Source organism: Hyperolius riggenbachi, chromosome 10 (assembly GCF_040937935.1).
Source record: "Hyperolius riggenbachi isolate aHypRig1 chromosome 10, aHypRig1.pri, whole genome shotgun sequence".
Classification (NCBI taxonomy): Eukaryota; Metazoa; Chordata; class Amphibia; order Anura; family Hyperoliidae; genus Hyperolius; species Hyperolius riggenbachi.
This window is the reverse complement of record NC_090655.1, coordinates 61,927,542-61,948,475: the sequence shown is the minus strand read 5'-3', so window position 1 is coordinate 61,948,475 and position 20,934 is coordinate 61,927,542. Positions and strand designations below refer to the sequence as shown.

The 20,934-nt window shown below is 46.1% G+C and overlaps 1 protein-coding gene and 1 long non-coding RNA gene across 2 annotated transcripts in view; both read right to left on the bottom strand.

Moving 5' to 3' along the window:
* Window positions 1-414: 414 nt before the first annotated feature.
* Window positions 415-2,043, bottom strand: LOC137536672 (piggyBac transposable element-derived protein 4-like). The gene has a single exon (XM_068258909.1). The coding sequence runs from the start codon at window positions 2,041-2,043 to the stop codon at window positions 415-417; it is 1,629 nt and encodes a 542-aa protein (XP_068115010.1).
* Window positions 2,044-11,146: 9,103 nt separating this feature from the next.
* The window catches only part of LOC137533831 (uncharacterized), a 36,643-nt gene continuing 26,855 nt past the window's right edge, over window positions 11,147-20,934 (bottom strand). Inside the window, exon 3 of the long non-coding RNA XR_011024230.1 lies at window positions 11,147-11,284. This is a non-coding gene — a long non-coding RNA (uncharacterized lncRNA). The remainder of the gene's footprint in view (window positions 11,285-20,934) is intronic.

Below are 20,934 nucleotides of genomic sequence, written 5' to 3'. Positions count from 1 at the left end.
AGTTTGCAATCTAAACCCTACCGTAATGTTACTAACTGTACTCAGAAGATCTTACAATCTAATCTTTACCGTCAATCATGTTGCTGGGGGAACCTGAGCACCATCATCTGAAACAATTTCTCCCTAATGCCTGGTACACATGATGCAATTTTCTGACAGATTTATCATCAGATCGACTATTTCCAACACGTCCAATCTGATTTCTGATCAAATTTCTGCTCTGTTTCTCATAGAAGTGAACGGAAAATCGATTGAAAATCAGATTTAACATGTTGCAAATAATCGATCTGACAGTAAATCTGTCAGAAAATTACATTGTGTGTACCTAGCAGGTACATCGGCTTGTCTCCTCCTCCACCTATGCTGTAAGCAGAGTTGCACTGGTCCGGCATTCCCCTGTCACACCCCACCCGGCTACTTTTTCATGCCACCCGGCTGGAAAAAATTCCTGGGGAGAACACTGCACATTCTTGTTGGTGTCGCTTTTTTTGGAGTGGGTGGGATGTATTCAGAAAAGTGGCGGCCAGTGAGGCGCTCAGGATTTACCACATATGATGCACGGCGCCCAACTCGCACATCTGATGATGAAGTCGGGTACTTCAGGCATATGGTTTCACACAGTTTCCATATGAAGTCAGCATGTGATCCTGGCCTTTCACTGCGTTGCTTATGCAAGATGAATGCATTCCACAATGCCTGTTCCAGCAGATGACGAAAAAAATTTTTATAATATTTTTTTTGCTGTTTCCGCACTGCGGGGTAGTATGTCATCGCCTGGTCAGCTCGATCCACCCCACCCATTGTATGGTTGTAGTCCAGGATGACTTGCGGCTTGTCCAGGACTTTCCCTCCTCGCGTTCTGGTGGTGACAGACGATGCATCGTGGACAGTGCTGAGCGCACACACGTCCCTCTTGTCACGCCAGCGGAGCGCCAACATTTTTCCCTTCTGCCAAGCCGCAATGTCCCCAGATTTCAGCTTTTGCTTGGCGAAGGCAGTAGGCATTTCTCGCCGGTTAGGACGAACTGTGCCGTAGGCGTCGGTTTTGTTCCTGATGAGAAACTCAAACAGTTCAGGTGAACTATAAAAATTGTCCGTCGTCAAACAGTACCCCTTATTCAAAAGTGGCTCCACCAAGGACAGCACGGACGAAGTCGCCAGCCCGTAATTGCTGAATGCAGGGTTGAACTGTGTCCCTTTCCCGGTGTACAGTAAGCTGTTCCAGATGTATCCGGTGGCAGACTCGCATAAAGTGTAGGACTTTGCGCCAAACCGGGCCCTCTTGGATGCGATATATTGGATCCAGGACAGTCTGCCCTTGAAGGCCATCAAGCTTTCATCCACACTTATGTCCCTCTGGGGTACATAAGTGTTGCGGAAGTTTTCCATGACCAGCTGATGAACCTCCCATATCTTCTTTAGCTTTGGCGCAGGGTGGGTGGACTCATCGAAGGCAGTGTTGTCTGCGAAATGTAGAAATTTCATAATGAGTCCAAAGCGGTACTCTGACATGACCGTGCCAAAGAACGGGGTGGCGATGACCTTGTTGGTCGACCAGTACCATTTCTGCAGGGGTTTCCCCACCACCCCCTGCAGAATAATCAGTCCAAGGAACCGCCACAAATCCTCCTTGGTAATTGGCTCCCACATCCTAGTCCTGGAAAAGGGCCTTCGTGAAGTAGCAATTTCTTGCGCGGCGTAGCGGTTCGTCTCCACCACGATTTTTTCAATGACAGCGTCACTGAAGAACAGCTGCAGGTAGGCCAAGGGGCAGTGTTCACAAGCAACCTTCAGGCCGGGTTCCCCAGTAAAAGGAAAACGGGGGGGCGGTGGTGGGGCCCGAGTGGTGTTGACTGGGCACCACACTCGTGCGTCACTGACCTCCGTGTCGCTGGGGATGGAGTCGCTGTCACACTCACTGTCAGACAACAGGTTGCCAGGCGCATCACTGTCACTGGAGTCCTCCAGCGACGGCATATCCGGATCGCTGTCCTCAGATTGCATCAGCGCTTCCGCTGTGAGACGCCTTGAAGATGACGCCATAGCAGGTGGCAGGAGAAGTGCGTAGGTCAAAGTCCAAGCAGAGGTCGGTACACGGAAATCCAAATCGGGCAAAATCAGCAGGCAAAAAACGTAGGTCAAAGTCCAGGCAGAGGTCGGTACACGGAAATCCAAATCGGGTAAAATCAGCAGGCAAAGAGGGTAGTCAGAAGAATCCACGCAGAGGTCGGTACACAGAAATCCAAAATCAGATCACAAAGATGACAGCAGCTCACAACAGCTCACAGCCAGCTCACAGCACAGCAGGGAAGCAAGTGGCAACAGTGTATTGGATACACATGTAATTCATACATGTGTATCCAATACAAAGCACTTTGGGGCCAATCAGCATTCATTTTCAAATTTCCCGCCCCACCCCCATGACGTCACGCCGCCCTACGTCACGCCGCACCGCCGCTCAGCCCTGATTGGCCGCCGGGTCCCCAAGGGAATCCTGGGGATATGGGGTTCCCGGCGGCCGGAAAACCGCCGCTGATCATTGGGGAGAGCTGGGGGAGAGTGGAGAGAGACATGCAGGAGTCCCTGGGCAGCGCTGATCGCGCATGGGACTCCTGCAAAAGAGGTAAATGCCGCCGCCATCAGCCTGCCACAACGCCGATCACATGGCCGCCGGGTCCCCGCTAGATTACAGGGGATCTGGGGATCCCGGCGGCCACACATTCATTTGAGTGTTCGGGGACATGTGCTGGAGTCCCGCTGAGCAGCGCCGATCAGCGCGCGGGACTCCAGCGTGGAGCAGAGAGCTATTTTTAGCTGCCCCGACCTGAGCTCGGGATTACCATTCCTAGCATATGTTTCCTACCCCGAGCTCAGGTCGGGGTTACCGCCAGGAGGGTTAAAGGGACCCTGAACAGGTTTAAAAATAATAATTTCCACTTACCTGGGGCTTACTCCAGCCCACCATAGGCCCCGAGGTTCCCCAACGTCTTTCTGGCTCCACCCACAGTCCCACTGCCAGCTCCAATAATCGGCGACTTCCTCCTGAAAGTCGCCAGTCTTCTTCCTGGCTGAGCATGCGTCACCAAGTCGGCCGGCGTGAGAGTCCTGCACATGCGCGACTCTCTAATTCCAAACCACACACGCACAGGACTCTCACGCTAGCCGACTTGATGACCTGTGCCGGCCAGGAAGAAGACTGGCGACTTTCAGGAGGAAGTTGCTGAATAACTGAGCTGCCAGCAGGACCGTGAGAGGAGCCAGGAGGATGCTGAGGGATCCCGCGGCCTATGGTTGGCTGGAGGAAGCCCCAGGTAAGTGGAAATTGTCATTTTTAAACTTGTTCAGGGTCCCTTTAAAAGGAAATAAATATGGCAGCCTCCATATAACTCTCACCTCGGGGGCACTTTAAAGACTGGGTTCCAAGTTGTATCTGTAGAGCCATATTAAGCCATGCCTTGCACTGATGAAGGCCAATTTAGCCTGAAACAGCTTTTGTTTGCAAGTTGGATTAGAATGGTTGTGTAAAATAACAGGTACACTTCACATCAGCCACTCTGGACTTGTGTCTAGCTTACAGGGACATTAGGGAATATTTTGCATATTTACTACTGAGCAGAAGTGATGCATTATGAAACTACAACCCTGCTTAGGCTCCTCCCTCTACTCAAGGGGTGTACAGAAACAAAAGGACATGATGTCCAGGTAAAACTAGTGTAGGGGGAACACTTTTCTGACCTGCTCATTCAGCAGCTATGCACCCTGTATTTTGTTGTCTGAGACTATCACCAGAGATATCTGCAGAACCATAGCATAAAACAATTTGTACTTTCACTATGACAGGGTTGAAATGGTAGTTTTACATGCAGTGTCATTTCTGTGACTGCAGTCCTACTGTCCTTTCACCCCCCCCACAACCCGGGTGAAGGTACAGCTGCTATGAAAATCTATGTTGTGTCTAACATAACAGTGCAAATTACAGATGTATTAGCATTGGTCTCACAGCCAGTATATCTCACTTAATCTGAAGCTACATGGTATATGGGGGCTGCCATATTTATGTTCTTTTAGGCAATACCAGTTGCCTGGCTCTCCTGCTTATCCTCTGTCTAATACTTACCCCATAGACCCTGAACAAGCATGCAGCAGATCAAATGTTTCTAACAAAAATTTGACACGATTAGCCACATGCATGTTTCAGGTGTATGATTCAGACATTACTGCAGCCAAAAGGATCAGCAGGACTGCCAGGCAACACCTAAGGAAATAAATATGGCAGCCTCCATATTCCTCTCACTTCTGGTTCCCTTTAAACAAAATCTGTAATGAAAAAAAACTCCCCTGGGGGGTACTCAGCTCGGGTGGGGGAAGCCTCCGGATCCTATTGAGACTTCTCCCGTCCTCCTCGGTCCCACGGCGGCGGAGAAAATCCTCCCGGAGCAGCGGCGATGTAAATATTTACTTTTTGGCTCCAGCGCAGGCGCAGTATCCACTCTTCCCATGGAGATTGGCGAAAATAGCCGATCTCCGTCGAGCCGCTCTACTGCGTAACCTGTAAGTAACCTGTAAGTAACCTGCGTCTGCGCAGTAGAGTGGACCCTACGGAGATCTGCTATTTTCGCCTATCTCTGTCAGAAGAGCCGCAACAGCGCCCCCGCTGGAGCCCGAAAAGGTAAATATTGCACAGGCTGTCGGATTTGTCGCCTGTGCGTTCCGGGGGCTGCAGCGGGACCGCCGAGAGACACAGGAGGATGGGGGAAGCCTCAATAGGGTCCAGAGGCTTCCCCCTACTGAGGGGAGTACCCCCCCAGGGGAACTTTTTTCAGTACAGGTTTTCTTTAAGGATTTTTTTTTTAACATGGTCACAAGACCTGAAATGGGAGTGACTTCTCTATACAAATGATGGCAATCTTCACTGTTCTAAACTTGATTTTTCAAGTAATTGACCAGTCGCATAGTTACAACGGAATTGTACAGATTAGATACTAATCATGGCTTTGTTGGATCTTATGTGTTAAAATAATTAATGGAATTCCAGAATGATAGGGAATTGTAACTAGGGAAGTCAGACTCTGTTATTTTAATTTATATGGAATCTTTAATCTGTTGGCGTTATCTTCTGTTTTTGAAAATGTGGTTTTGATAGAAATAATGTGATAACTGGACTGACCACAACTTTGTTTTTTGCTGCTTATTTTAACTACTTTAGGACATCGCTAGTTGAAATCTACGCACTGTTTTGATGCTGATCTGGCTGCCAGGGTGTAGATTTCAACTCACCGCCACCACGCATTCCTGCTGTCTCCCCGCCGCAGCTCACTCACCCTGCCATCTCTATGAAGGCAGAGCTCTTTGAGCGGGGCAGATTTCATTGGCTTCTGGCCCTGTCTATCAGCGTAAGCAACTCCCATTGGCTTACATTGATAGACAGGGTCAGGAGCCAATGAAATCAGCTCCTGACTGGCTCATAACACTCTGCCATCATAGAGACAGCAGAGTGGGTGGCCTGAGGTTCCTGGCATGTGGCATGGACGGCAGTTGCAGCGGGTATGTGTGGCGATTTGTTAGTGTTCCACCGTTTCTGGTACCAGCGGTCTCTGGTCCTTAAGGGGGCAGGACCGGAGACCACTGGTACTTAAGTGGTTAACAGCCTAAAACGGTGGAACTGCAGAGAAAAGGATGCAGCAGCAAGCCTTGATGATAAAAACAGTCAGCTGCTACTTTCTCCAGGCACTAGAGGGCCTTCTTTTTGGACAACAGATAGGCTCTCTTATGAATGAGCAGTCTGTTATGCAACAGTGACCTCTAGCGCCCTGGAGGGGACTAAACAGACTCAAGCTGCTGCCTGCTGCAGGGCACCATTCTCTCGAGTTCTGCTACTTCTGTTTAAAGATAACAGGACTGGGTTATCTTTTTACAGCTGCTGCATCAGAGTTGGATTTAAAGAAACCTTGGTGGTCACCAAAATAATAGAAACTTGGAGTCATGTGATAAACTGCATCATCACAGATTACGTACTGTGACATTCTCAGTAGTTCCAGAGACGTAATACAACAACAAAAAATCTAAGGACTTGTTCACACTACGAGCGACTTCGCTTTTTTTTTTTAAGCAATGGCAGATTTTTAAAATCGCCTTAAAATTGCTAGTGCAACATCTCACATAAGCGATCACCTTTCTATCCAATCGCAGCTCCTGCACCATTTTCTGAGCGTTTGTGATTCAATAGAAAGTATAGGGAAATCGTAAAGTGCTTGCAAATTGTTCTAATTGCGATTTTCTGAGCACTTTCAGGAATGCATTCCATTTATTAATTTCCGGGTCAAAGAGTTCACTTTGTCAGGAAGTTAGAAAAGCGCTTTTGTGCAGCAGTGGTTTTTTGAGTGAAAATCGCTCAGCGCTTGCGACAGGCTTTGTTTACGTTATAAAACCACCAGAGCTAAGCGGTGTGCTAATCTTCCCTATTGATCAGTGCAAGCCAATCGATTGATTTAACTAGTTGAGAGGCTTAAAAAGGGGAAGTACTTCCTCCTGACAGTGTTAGTGGTAGTTCTAATTTGCAGATTGCTCTCCTGAGCTTATCTCTGGAACAAAAATAGATTTTGTGATGTAGTTTTCAATGAAGATAACGTCTGAACGTGGAGTTTATTTTCTCAGGTTCTGCTTGTGCTGCTCAGGACCAAGTCAGGGTCACTTAAATGAGTAATAAAGGAAAAAAAAACTTTAATGTTTTACAGCTGATAATTTGGCATGGTTATTATTCAACATGCAGCCTTATGGTATAAGTATAGCATTAATTGGATCCGCTATAATCAGAAAAGGATTACGATGAACTGGGGTCCTAGCTAGACGAGATAGCATTTTTTTTTGCCCCCTGCTGATCATCACCTGGCTTTTTTTTAGTAAGCTTTGGTGGGGCTAACATCCACCAAGCCCCTAGACTCTCTCCAGGCCCTAGGCAGCTGCTTGGGCTTGCCTTGTGGAGGATCCATCTTTGGCTATAATGGCAGGAGCAGAACTCTGTACTGTAATTGTACAAAGCTTTGCTTGTAAGAAATTAGCTGGAATGCCATGAAAGGAAAATGAACAAAAAGGAGGAACAGACACCTAGAATGTAAAAAGAATGTTTGCAGTATTTTGGATCCTCCCGATAATCGCCATCTCTGAGCAAACTGCTCCCCATCACCTTCAGCCTTGATGGATGGCTGCATAGTAATGACTGTAATAGTTAGTAACTGCAGGATTTCATAAACTGCACTTTGTTTCTGAGATCTGGGAAATAATGTTCAATGATACAGCTAGCAATAAACTCACATTTACTCCTTCAAGTCTCCTTACTTCACTTGTAATTGCAGTGTGTATAATACTTTCACAATAACTGTGTGGTTCAAATGTCCATGTGAACTAGTGCTTTCTAGAAGCTCTGAAGCTTCTGCCTTGTCCTGACTCCTCACTCAGGTTCCTTCCCCAGCAACAAAGTGTGCTGTCAGTGAGTTCCTGGTGTTCAGGCTTGATTTATTAGCTGCAGTAAAGAAGGGATCACACTTGCATCTGCGGAAATCATAGACAATTCCCCGCAATCGTTTTGGGGTGTGTTTTAAAGGGAACCCGAGGTGAGAGGGTTATGGAGACTGCCACATTGATTTCCTTTAAAACAATACCAGTTGCCTGGCAGTCTTCCTGATTCTGTGGCTGGTACTTTAGCCATAGACTCTGAACAAGCATGCAGCAGATTAGGTACTAGGACTCGGCAGGCTCAGTTTATACTGAATTAGCCATATTCTTGTTCCAGGACTTTTGCTACATACACACTTGAAAGATTACAGACCAATTTTACCCCCTTCCATGTAGTATAATGCCGGGCATACACGTCTGCGATTATCCCCCGGATCGAGATGCTGGCGCATCCCCGCGCGTAGATCGATCCCCGCTCGTCCCCGCGGGCGGCTGCTAATCAGCCGCTCGTTTATTCTATTGTTCTCCCTGCCGGTATCGAGCAAAGTATCGATCCGGCGGGGTATCGGACACGTCGGATATTATCAATCGAGCCCTCAGGCTCGATTAATAAACCTCCCCAGCAGCCGTGTATGCCCAGCATAAGAGCCATACTCTACACAGTCTATTCTATTGAGCTGAACTCCCCATCAGATAAAAATATTTGCAAGATGCTGAACACAAAGATGCTGCACACATTCAAAAAAAAATCAATATTTGCAAAAGATCTGTTCTTGCAAAATGCATTCATAGTCTGATATCAGCAGATCTCATACACGCCTTGTTTAACAGACATTCATCTGCAGATCTGACAATCCATCTTGGTGGATCTGATCAGCAGATGAATGTCTGTTAAACAAGGTGTGTATGAGATCTGCAGATATCATAGACTATGAATGCATTTTGCAGGAATGGATCTTTTGCAGAAACAGATCTTTTACAGATCATGAGCTTTTGAATGTGTACAGCATCTGTGTGTACAGCATCTTGCAAAGATTTTTATCTGATGGGGAGTTCAGCTCAATAGAATAGACTGTGTAAAGCATGGCTCTCATACTACATGGAAGTGGGTAAAATTGGTCTGATATCTTTCAAGTGTGTACACACCATTTAACTCACACTACTTATGCCAGAAGATCAACAGGTCTGCCAGGCAACTCGCATTGTTTACAAAGAAATACATATGGCAGCTTTTATATCCCTCTCACCTCAAAGCATGCCTTTAAAGAGAGTCTGAAGCGAGAATAAATCTCGCTTCAGACCTCATAAATAGCAGGGGCATGTGTGCCCCTGCTAAACCGCCGCTATCCCGCGGCTTAACGGGGGTCCCTGATCCCACAAATCCCCTCCGTAAAGCGGGGGAGCGCTTCCTGGTTGGGGTAGGGCTAACCGCTGCAGCCCTGCCCCACGCGCGTCTGTCAACGCGTATCTCCGCCTCTCCCCCACCCCTCTGTCTTCCTTCACTGAGAGGGGCGGGGGAGAGGCGGCGATGAGCCGCTGATAGACGCGACTTGAGGCAGGGCTGCGGCGGTTAGCCCTGCCTCCAGGAGCGACCAAATGTACGACCAAGTCGTGCGGGGGGGGGGGGGGGGGATTTGGGGGTCAAGGAACCCCCGTTTAGCGGCGGTTTAGCAGGGCCCTGCTAACTTTGAGCTCTGAAGTGAGATTTATTCTCGCTTCAGTCTCTTTAAGAGGAACTTTTTTTTTTTTTACCACTATGCACAATTGCAGACACCTCTGGAAAAAAATGCAGCTGTACCATAGACTCTTTACATGCGTTTCCGCATGCATTTTTGGTATGGGGCAAAACGCTGCAGCTTTTTTTCTAGGGTGACCCCTGCTTAAAGGGGAACTGAAGAGAGAGGTATATGGAGGCTGCCATGTTTATTTCCTTTTAAGCAATACCAGTTGCCTGGCAGCCCTGCTGATCCTCTGCCTCTAATACTATTAGCCATAGCCCCTGAACAAGCATGCAGCAGATCAGGTGTTTCAGACTTTAAAGTCAGATCTGACAAGATTAGCTGCATGCTTGTTTCTGGTGTTATTCAGATACTACTGCAGAGAAATAGACCAGCAGGGTTGCTAGGCAACTGGTATTGATTAAAAGAAAATAAATATGGCAGCCTCTGTATACCTCTTACTTCAGTTCCCCTTTAAAGGTTCTGGACTAGCTGTGTTATAAATAATACACTTACCCTGCTAATTCACTAGTCACTGATGACTAGTCATACTTGTACTGAGTGTGGGAAATATTTTGGAGGTAATGTAAACCTCATCATACCAGAGATATCTCACACTATTGAGAGGCCCTGTTTATGTGCTGAGTGTAGGAAATGTTATGAGAATAAATCTCTGCTTGTTGGACATTTGTGTGGAGTATGGGTAAAGTGAAGCAATGGGCATGTAGCCCAAAACATTGTGCTCCCAACATGCCGTCTCACTGCTACTTTAATAAAAGTTAAAAGTTTGGAGAACTTTCCCAGAGCAAGGGTTGAGTCCGGATTGGATTTACTGTTTGGGAGTATCGGTAAAGTGTCATATTTGTCACTGTGAGATCTCATGTATGACAAGGTTTCCTTTACCACAAAAACATTTCCCACACTCAGCACACTGATAAAGCATCTCAATACTGTGAATGTGGGAAAGGTTTCTAAGATAAAGGAAGCCTTGCAATACATGAGATCTCACAGTATCAACTTCTCTTCAGTGTAAAGACAGTTGTGTGTGACAATGTGTCTGTATGAAACATTTCCCACACTCTGCACAGGAATACTACTTCTCCCCAGTGTGAGATTCCATAACAAGTTTTATTTAAAGCTAAAACGTTTTACACACTCGGCAACATCTCATGTACAACAAGGTTTACCAGTTCCCACACTTAGTACAAGTATGACTACACTTTAGCGTGAGATCTCTTATGTGTGACAAAATTTGATTTCTGTACAACACATTTCCCACACTCAGAACATGAATAGATTTTATCATCACTGTAAGATTTCTCATGTGTTATACGGTTGTTGCTTAACCATTCACCACACCAGCACATAAGGCATGCTATATCATATCTATCAACTGTTTCAGGCAACAATGACCCAAAGTTTGAGCATAGCTTCACCTTCAGCAGACACTTTACCAAATGCCATACAGGTTTACTTTAAAGTATCTCAGATCAATAAAATGCATTTGCCTTGTATTAGAATACTGGCTTGATACCTCCAGTATACACAGAAGGGGCCCTTTTACACCAAAATCACAATTGCATTTGCATGCTTTTTTATTTTATTTTGTTTGAAATTTGTGTTCCCCTAATTATAAATAAGCTGAAACTTGGAAAAATGCAGCAAGGGCACCATTTGGATTTGAATTAAAAAAAAATGCGCTGGTGAAAAATGTCTGCCACAATTTCTATTTTGCTAAGAAATCTGCTACTCGGATGGGAACACAGATGGAGTAAAATAGCACTAAAAGCGGATACTCTGCTTATACAGATACAGCAGAGCCTCTATTATGCTGCACAGGTGGGGATTGCCTGAGGCCGGATATGTGTAATACTGGTTGCTTATGCATTCCAGTAATCGGGGGTCTCAGTGCGACACTACCCCCCCATACCTCTCTCCCACTAATGCAGAGCGGTACGCAGTGGAAACGTACCAGATCTCCAGGCACCGGTCTACTGCATCCTCTGTAAGGCTCCCGATGCTGCATGTGACCCAATGTGCCAATCCTTCCTGAGAGGTTCAGGGTCATCTCTCTTATACACAGCCTGGGGGAAACAAAAAGACATATACACAGCCTGGGGGGAACAAAAAGACATATAGATGTTAATCAACTGGAGAATTGTTCATCAGACGTGTCGGCACTGAACAAATATTTACATGAAAAGTGTGCAGAGGGGTTGGAATAGCTGTGCTGGGAGGAAAGGGGTTACACTGATTGGGTGATTACTTCGCTGCCTCTGAAGAAGCAGGTTCTCTGCGAAACAGCTGTAAGGCCAGGATTTATTGCTTGTATGTTTTGAAGGTTTTGGGGAGCAAATAAATAGGTGACTTGCAAAGCAACTGGTGCCCGGAGTCTTCTACTCTTTTGGTTTTACAATACTTCTGCTTTCTGGAGGCACAGCTGCCTGCACCTGAGGCCCCTGACCTGCCAATCCCACATCTAGTGCCGATTCATCTACTCTTTGCTACAATCAGTACAGCACTAGGCTGCTGCTGCTCTCACACTACTTAGAAGCCCCTATGTGCATTCTCATTATCCTGTACCACTTGCTATCAGGCCATCTCTGACATGACCACATATTATGCTGCGTGGGAATGTTCTGAAGGTAAAGAAAATCTTGTCATATACAAGTATCTCACACTGCTGAAAGGCCCTATTTATGTGCCGAGTGTGGGAAATGTTTTAGAAGTTAAGCAAACCTTGTCATACTTGAGTGATCACACACTACTGAGAGGCCCTGTTTATGTGCTGAGTGTGGGAAATGTTTTGGAGGTAAAGCAAACCTTGTCAAATAAGAGAGAGCACACACTACTGAAAAGCCCTATTTATGTGCAGAGTGTGGGAAATGTTTTGGAGGTAAACCAAACCTTGTCAAATAAGAGAGAGCACACACTACTGAAAAGCCCTATTTATGTGCAGAGTGTGGGAAATGTTTTGGGCATAACTCTCTGCTTATCAGAGATTTGATATGAGTATGGGTAGAGTATCGTGCCCGTCATTGTGATATCACCGTTTTCTTTACCTCCAAAACATTTTCCTCACTCATCACATAAATAGAGCTTTTCAATAGTTTAAGATCACTCAAGTATGACAAGGTTTGCTTTTCCTCTGACATATTTCCAACACTCAGGACATAAATAGGGACACTCAGTGGTGTAAGATCACTCATGTATGGGCAAGGGTTGCTTTATCTCAAAAACATTTCCCACACACTCAGCACATACAGCAGGCTTCTCAATTGTGTGAGATCTCTTGTGTAAGGCAAGGTTTGCTTTAGAGGTTAAGCACACCTTGTCATACATGTGAGATGCCACACGATTGAGACACCATATTTATGTCATGAGTGTGGGAAATGTTTTAGGGGTAACACAAACTGTCATACCTGAATGATCACACACTACTGAGAGTTTATGTGCCGAGTGTGGGAAAGGTTCTGGAGGTAAAGCAAACCTTATACATGTGTGAGCACACACTATTGAAATCTCTATTTATGTGATGAGTGTTAGAAATATTTTGGCATAAATCTCCACTTGTTAGACATTTGCAATGAGTATGGGTCGAGTGTCATGTCCGTCATTGTGAGATCTCTCATATATGACAAGATTTTCTTTACCTCCAAAACATTTCCCTCACTCATCACATAAATAGAGCTTTTCAATAGTTTAAGATCACTCATATATGCCAAGATTTGCTTTTACTTCTGAAACATTTCCCACACTCCGCACACAATTGAGAAGCTTGGTGCTCTCTCTCTCTCATGTAGGACTAGGTTTGCTTTACCTCAAACATTTCCCACACTCATGAAATATATAGGGCTTCTCAATTATGTGAAATCGCTCATGCATAACAAGGTTTGCTTTACCTCTAACATTTCCCACACTCAGCACATACAACAGGCTTCTCAATTATGCGAGATCGCTCATGCATGACAAGTTTTGCTTTACCTCTAACATTTCCCACCCTCAGCACATACAACGGGCTTCTCAATTATGCAAGATCGCTTGTGCATGACAAGGTTTGCTTTACCTCCAACATTTCTACACTCAGGACATAAACAGGGCCACTCAGTAGTGCAAGATCACTCATGTATGGCAAGGCTTCAGAGGTAAATCAACCATTTTATTACACTCAAAGTACAGATTCTCCTCAGTGTGAGGACTCTTATGTGTGAGAACATGAAATTTCTGTATAAAAACATTTTGCACACTAAGCACAGAATAAGGTTTGTCACCAGTATGAGATCTCTCATGCATATTAAGTTTTGCTTAAGGCCTCCTTTCCACAGACAGTTGATTAGCAGTGAAATGCCTCTTAAACTCTCACAACTGCTTGCTGCTGCCTGGTAACTGCTTGCTGCTGCTGCTGCCTGGTAACTGCTTGCTGCTGCTGCTGCTGCTGCTGCTGCCTGGTAACTGCTCATTGAGCATACAGTTCAACTGTCCATGGAAAAGAGGCCTAAAGCTAAAATATTTCCCACACTCTACAGCATCTCATGTATGACAAAATTTACTTTACTTCCAAAATATTTCCCACATTCAGCGCATTAATAGAATATCACCGGTGTGAGATCTCTCATGTGTAATAAACTTTGCTTAAAAGGGACCCTTCAGGAAGAGTCAGCCTCCTGCACATGTGCGGTGGAGTGTTTAGAGAACCACGCATGCGCAGGAGGCTGACAGCGCCCGGCGTTATGACATGGCGGGCGTGCTTCGGGAATGCACACGGGCGACTTGCTTGGAAGTCACCAGATAACCGGACAGCGGGACCATGGAAAAGACCAAGATGATACCGGAGGACCGGGGGGAGGGGGGCTGGGAGGGAGGAAGCCCCAGGTAAGTCCTGATTTTGATTTTAAGAACAGCTCAGGGTCCCTTTAATGCTAGAACATTTCCCACACTCCGCTCATGAATAGGGCAGTGCTATGTGTCATGTGATGTCCAATGCTTGTGTCCCACAAACACAACACAGCCAGGACTAGAGAGTCCAATAGCATCCTGAATGTGCATTGCAACATGTCAATAAAGGCACTGCGATATGGGAGGCGTGGCCTATAACATACATCCTGATGAGCGATACTGTGAAATAAGGAGAAAAGGAGGTCAGACTGGAGGACAGTCGGGACTTGGGAGACATGGTGCTGGAGATTTTTTTTAAAATTATTATTTCTTTATCATTTAGTATTTCTATAGTGCCAACATCTTATGCAGTGCTGTACAGAGTTCAGGGAGTGAAGAATTATTAGGCAAATGAGTATTTTGACCACATCATCCTCTTTATGCATGTTGTCTTACTCCAAGCTGTATAGGCTTGAAAGCCTACTACCAATTAACCACCCTGGCGTTCTATTAAGATCGCCAGGGAGGCTGCGGGAGGGTTTTTTTTTAATAAAAAAAAAACTTTCATGCAGCCAACTGAAAGTTGGCTGCATGAAAGCCCACTAGAGGGCGCTCCGGAGGCGTTCTTCTGATCGCCTCCGGCGGCCAGAAGTAACACGGAAGGCCGCAATGAGCGGCCTTCCGTGTTTCGCTTACCTCGTCGCCATGGCGACGAGCGGAGTGACGTCATGGACGTCAGCTGCCTCCGATCCAGCCCTTAGCTCTGGCCGGAACTTTTTGTTCCGGCTACGCTGGGCTCAGGCGGCTGGGGGGACCCTCTTTCGCCTCTGCTCGCGGCGGATCGCCGCAGAGCGGCGGCGATCAGGAAGCACACACGGCTGGCAAAGTGCCTACTGCGTGTGCTGCTTTTTATTTGAGCCAAATCGGCCCAGCAGGGCCTGAGCGGCAGGCTCCGGCGGTACTGGACGAGCTGAGCTCGTCCAGACCGCTCAGCAGGTTAAGCATATTAGGTGATGTGCATCTCTGTAATGAGAAGGGGTGTGGTCTAAGAAGGACTTGACAGGCTCAGAAAAGTCAAAAATAGTGAGATATCTTGCAGAGGGATGCAGCACTCTTAAAACTGCAAAGCTTCTGAAGCGTGATCATCGAACAATCAAGCGTTTCATTCAAAATAGTCAACAGGGTTGCAAGAAGCGTGTGGAAAACCAAGGCGGAAAATAACTGCCCATGAACTGAGAAAAGTCAAGCGTGCAGCTGCCAAGATGCCACTTGCCACCAGTTTGGCCATATTTCAGAGCTGCAACATCACTGGAGTGTCCAAAAGCACAAGGTGTGCAATACTCAGAGATATGGCCAAGGTAAGAAAGGCTAAAAGAGGACTACCACTGAACAAGACACACAAGCTGAAACGTCAAGACTGGGCCAAGAAATATCTCAAGACTGATTTTTCTAAGGTTTTATGGACTGATGAAATGAGAGTGAGTCTTGATGGGCTGGATTGGTAAAGGGCAGAGAGCTCCAGTCCGACTCAGATGCCAGCAAGGTGGAGGTGGAGTACTGGTTTGGGCTGGTATCATCAAAGATGAGCTTGTGGGGCCTTTTTGGGTTGAGGATGGAGTCAAGCTCAACTCACAGTCCTACTGCCAGTTTCTGGAAGACACCTTCTTCAAGCAGTGGTACAGGAAGAAGTCTGCATCATCCTTCAAGGAAAACATGATTTTCATGCAGGACAATGCTTCATCACACGCGTCCAAGTACTCCACAGCGTGGCTGGCAAGAAAGGGTAAAAAAGAAGAAAAACTAATGACATGGCCTCCTTGTTCACCTGATCTGAACCCCATTGAGAACCTGTGGTCCATCATAAAATGTGAGATTTACAAGGAGGGAAAACAGTACACCTCTCTGAACAGTGTCTGGGAGGCTGTGGTTGCTGCTGCACGCAATGTTGATGGTGAACAAATCAAAACACTGACAGAATCCATGGATACCAGGCTTTTGAGTGTCCTTGCAAAGAAAGGTGGCTATATTGGTCACTGATTTGTTTTTGTTTTGTTTTTGAATGTCAGAAATGTATATTTGTGAATGTTGAGATGTTATATTGGTTTCACTGGTAAAAACAAATATATACCCATTTCAATTATTTGTTTTTTGTTAAGTTGCCTAATAATTATGCACAGTAATAGTCACCTGCACACACAGATATCCCCCTAAAATAGCTAAAACTAAAAACAAACTAAAAACTACTTTCAAAAATATTCAGCTTTGATTTTAATGAGTTTTTTGGGTTCATTGAGAACATGGTTGATGTTTATTATTCCTCAAAAAAAACAACTTGCCTAATAATTCTGCACTCCCTGTATATATTGGCCTCAATTCACTAAGAACATGCTGGAGATAAGGCAAGAGTAAACTTGCTACCGCAGAGCGAAAGAGTTATCTTTTCTCTTCATTCCTTAAGTTGCCTCCTCTGTAGTTATTTTCACACGCAGTTAATTAACAGCCTGTCTTTAACTTTAGAATTCCGGAGTTATTTTAAGGATTGAAGAGTTAATTTAACCACTTGCCGACCGCGCACTCATACCGCGCGTCGGCAAAGTGGCAGCTGCAGGACCAGCGACGCAGTTCTGCGTTGCCGGCTGCAGGCTAATTAATCAGGAAACAGCCGCTCGCGCGAGCGGCTGTTTCCTGTCATTTCACGGCGGGGGGCTCCGTGATTAGCCTGCGGGCCGCCGATCGCGGCTCGCAGGCTAAATGTAAACACAAGCGGAAATAATCCGCTTTGTTTACATTTTTACAACGCTGCTACAGTAGCAGCGTTGTAGTAGATCAGCGATCCCAGGCCAATCAGCGGCCAGGGATCGCTGTCACATGACAGCGGGGAGCCTGTTAGAGGCTGCACAGGACAGATCCGTTCCTGTGCAGCCTCCGATCTCTCGGGGAAGGGAGGGAGGAGAGGGCGAATCCTGCGGTGGAGGGGGCTTTGAGGTGCCCCCCCCCCGCCACCCACAGCATGCAGGAGCGATCAGACCCCCCCAGCACATCATCCCTCTAGTGGGGAAAAAAGGGGGGCGGTCTGGTCGCTCTGCCTGGTGTTTGATTTGTGCTGGGGGCTGTAGAGCCCACCCAGCACAGATCTGAAAAAGCAGTGCTGGTCCTTAAGGGGGGGTCAAGGCTAGGTCCTCAAGTGGTTAAAGACAGAAGAGTTAAAGCGAACCTTAAGTCCTGTGCCCTCGCAGCCACTCACTAATCCTCTGGTCCCCCGCTGCCAGCTAGTCTTGTTTTTGCCGACAGGCCCGTCAGGACTGGCAACGCGTAGCTTTTTCCGCATTCCCGACTGCAAATAGCGCTATTGCGGGATGCAACGCGTACAAAAATACGCATTGCCGCTTATCTATGCGTTCGTAATGCGGCAACGCGTATTTTTTTACGTGTTGCGTCCCGCGATATCACTAATTACAGTCGGGAATGTGGAAAAAACTACGCGTGGCCAGTCCTGACGGGCCTGTCGGCAAAAACAAAACTAGCTGGCAGCAGGGGACCAGAGGATTAGTGAGTGGCTGCGAGGGCACAGGACTGCTGCAGGGGGCTGGTAGAAGCCCCAGGTGAGTAAAACTCTTTTTTTTTTCCTGGCTTAAGTGTCCCTTTAACTTTAGGTTTGAGGTAAAATGTTTCCAGAATACTACATGCCTCATCACCATGGTGATAACTCTAGAAACGTTATTAAAGACAGGAGATAAGCTTAGTGAATTGAGGCTAATTTGTCTTGTCACTTAACTGGGGCTTCACAATCTAATCCCTACCATAGTCTTAAGGCCCATACACACGCCGGATTTCCGCGAACAACGGACGGAAATTCGGCGTGTGTATGGGCCTTTAGGTCTATGTATATATTGTGTAGTGTATATATCGTAGTCTAGACCCAATTTAGGGGAAAGAGAATTAACTTATCTGCATGTTTTTGGGACGTGGGAGAAAACCGGAGTGCCCAGAGAAAACCCAAGCAGACACGGGAACAAACTCCTTGCAGATGTTGACCTGGCTGGGATTTGAACCCGGGACTCAGCACTGCAAGGTGAGAGCGCTGACCACTACGCCACCATGCTGCCCCAAGCTGAGAACATCTAACAAGAAGTCGGGCCCCACCACCAGGAGGTAATACTTAAAGCAGACTTGAACTCAGAACTTACTATATGCTCTAAAAGATAAGCAACAGCAAAATAACCTTTAAAGAAAAAACAAACATTTGTTACATCTGATACAAATCCTGCAATAAATCTGCAGTTGGTCTACTTCCCGCTTTCAAAGACGCAGACATATTGTTAAAGAGACTCTGTATCAAAAAAAAAAAAGTCCCGTGGGGGGTACTTACCTTGGGAGGGGGAAGCCTCAGGGCTGTAGCTGCAGGGAATCCAGCGCTGGCTCCCCCAATCCTCCCTCAACAACTCTGACAAGGCTCCGGGATCCTGCGCAGACGCACTAGTGGCTTTTCATTCGGGTAAGGCAGAAATAGCTGAAGCCGATTGATCCGCTCTGCTGCGCCGGCGCAAAAGGACTCGTGCCTGCGTATTAGGGCGGATCAATCCGGTTAGGCTATTTCTGCCTTACCCGAATGAAAAGCCGCTAATACGCCTGCACAAGATCGCTGAGAGGTAAATATTTACATTGCCGCACTTCGGGGGTCCCGGCAGGCTAAACAGAGGGATGAAGGAGGACGGGGGAAGCCTCATTAGGATCCAGAGGCTTCCCCCTCCCAAGGAAAGTATCCCCTAGAGAGAGTTTTTTTTTGATTACAAGTTTTCTTTAACATTGTGTTTAGAAATAAGATCTCTGCTGTGGCAGTCAGGTGACATAGCTAAGGAATCAAATTACAACTTGTGATTAGTCACAGATAGGGGAGAATTAGACAGGCTAAACTCTCTAAATACCTACAGGGTGCATTTCTCTGTTTTCTTCTGTCATGTGCAAGACTTCAGGTCTACTTTAAAGCGGTATTGTCACCATAAAAATCAAATTTCAACAGCAACTGGTCTGAGTGTATTAAATGATAAAGTTGCTAATCCTGCATTCAAAACTTGCAAAACTTTTTCTGTTATGGTTTGTAGTTATCAGGGCTGTGGAGTCGGTACAAAAATCTTCCGACTCCAACTCTGACTCCTCAGTTTATGAAACCACGAGTCTGACTCCAACTCCGACTCCAGGTGCCCAAAATGGCTCAGACTCCGACTCCTTAGTCTAATACTTAACAGGGCTGTGGATTTTGTACAATATCATCTGTACAAAGATGTATCATCTGTCATCTTTTGAGTGGGATGTGCCACACAACTGCTATCTTTTTCTCGAGTGATTTTGTACAATTATCATCCGACTCCGACTCCCGACTCCAACTCCGGGTGGCCAAAATTGCCCTGACTCTGACTCCTCGACTCCACAGCCCTGGTAGTTATCACATACTTTAGGAGCACTGGCCCTAGTGCCAAAGAGTTGAATGCTGGGAGTTCTTTTTATCTGTAATATATTCCTCCTCTTCCATTTATTTCCCTGCCTAGCAGCTTATCAGAAACACCCTCTAATTACTTGTGTTTACAAGCAAGGCTGAGGTGATTGGATGTGTTAATAAAAAATAAAAAAAGACACTGCAGTTCCTAGTATACACCTCAGTGGGAGTGTCTGAAGACTCTGGGAGGAGGGCAGCTAATGAATACACAATGAGCAAGAGAAGGGGGGGGGGGGGGGAGAAGAGTCAGGGAGGATATGATGTCAGCATTAGCCTGGCAAGATGGCCACTGCCTAGAATAGGATTTTCTGCTTTTCCTTTATAAAATTCACAGGAATCATTACGTGTATAGCACAATACATCTGTTATGTAATTAAAAGTAGTATTTATCTACTTATATATGTGTTTTTTATTTCTAGGTTAGCATGGGTGTCGCTTGTTCTTTAAAGGGGGGTGGGGATGATTTGGGAATGTGGATGGTAACAATATTTCTTGTTTGGATTGGGGCTGTTTATTCCCCCTCTTCCCATAAGATGTGTGTGCAAAGGCTATGTAACACTTCTATATCGGGGGAACAAAGCAATGTTTTTTTATAACGGCTATCTGCAGAGGAAGAGGCTTTTGTACATGGTGCATATTGTGTGGACTATATACTAATCTGCAATGCATTAAATTCTGCTTTACCAATAACGAAAAATTTGGGAGGGTGAAGTAACAGCGCATGTCAGTGGTATGGACTGAAGGTCCTTTCTCACCGAATCCAATGCGTTCCATCACAATGGACAACATAATCGGACTCCAATGCGATGTAGTGGTATTTTTATGGTCCGTTCACATCTAGTGCAGTGCAGCAAGTTCCACTGAAGTAATACAGAGCATGTTGTGCATTTACCCGACGCATTCTGCATTTACAGTGGCAGTGAAGCATGTTTTCATTGTATTGTATGCTTCACTGCATGGTCCCAACACACATCTATTGCAGAGACTTTTTTTGCCACTGTTGACCCTATTACAATGCGCATAGTGTGGAAAGATCCAAAGAACCAACTCCCAGCATGCATTGCGGAGGTGAAAGACATGCTGGGAGTTTCAGAATTCTGCAGCTGCAGTCTCGCCTTGGGGAATATGGCTGATCCCGTATAGACAAGGGGGCCAGAGGAGCAGCACCCCTTTTAAGGGCTGATTCACACAGGCGGTAAATGCGGTGGTTTCAGCAGGCCATAAAAGGTATTTACTGCCATTCTATTCAAATAAATGGAAGTGTTTTTTAACCACTTGAGGACCACAGTCTTTTTGCCCCTTAAAGAGGAGCTGTTAGGTATAAGGTCTCAGAGAAAATAAACACATATATCAGTAGCTAAAGATTGGCTGTACTTACATTACATATGCATTTCA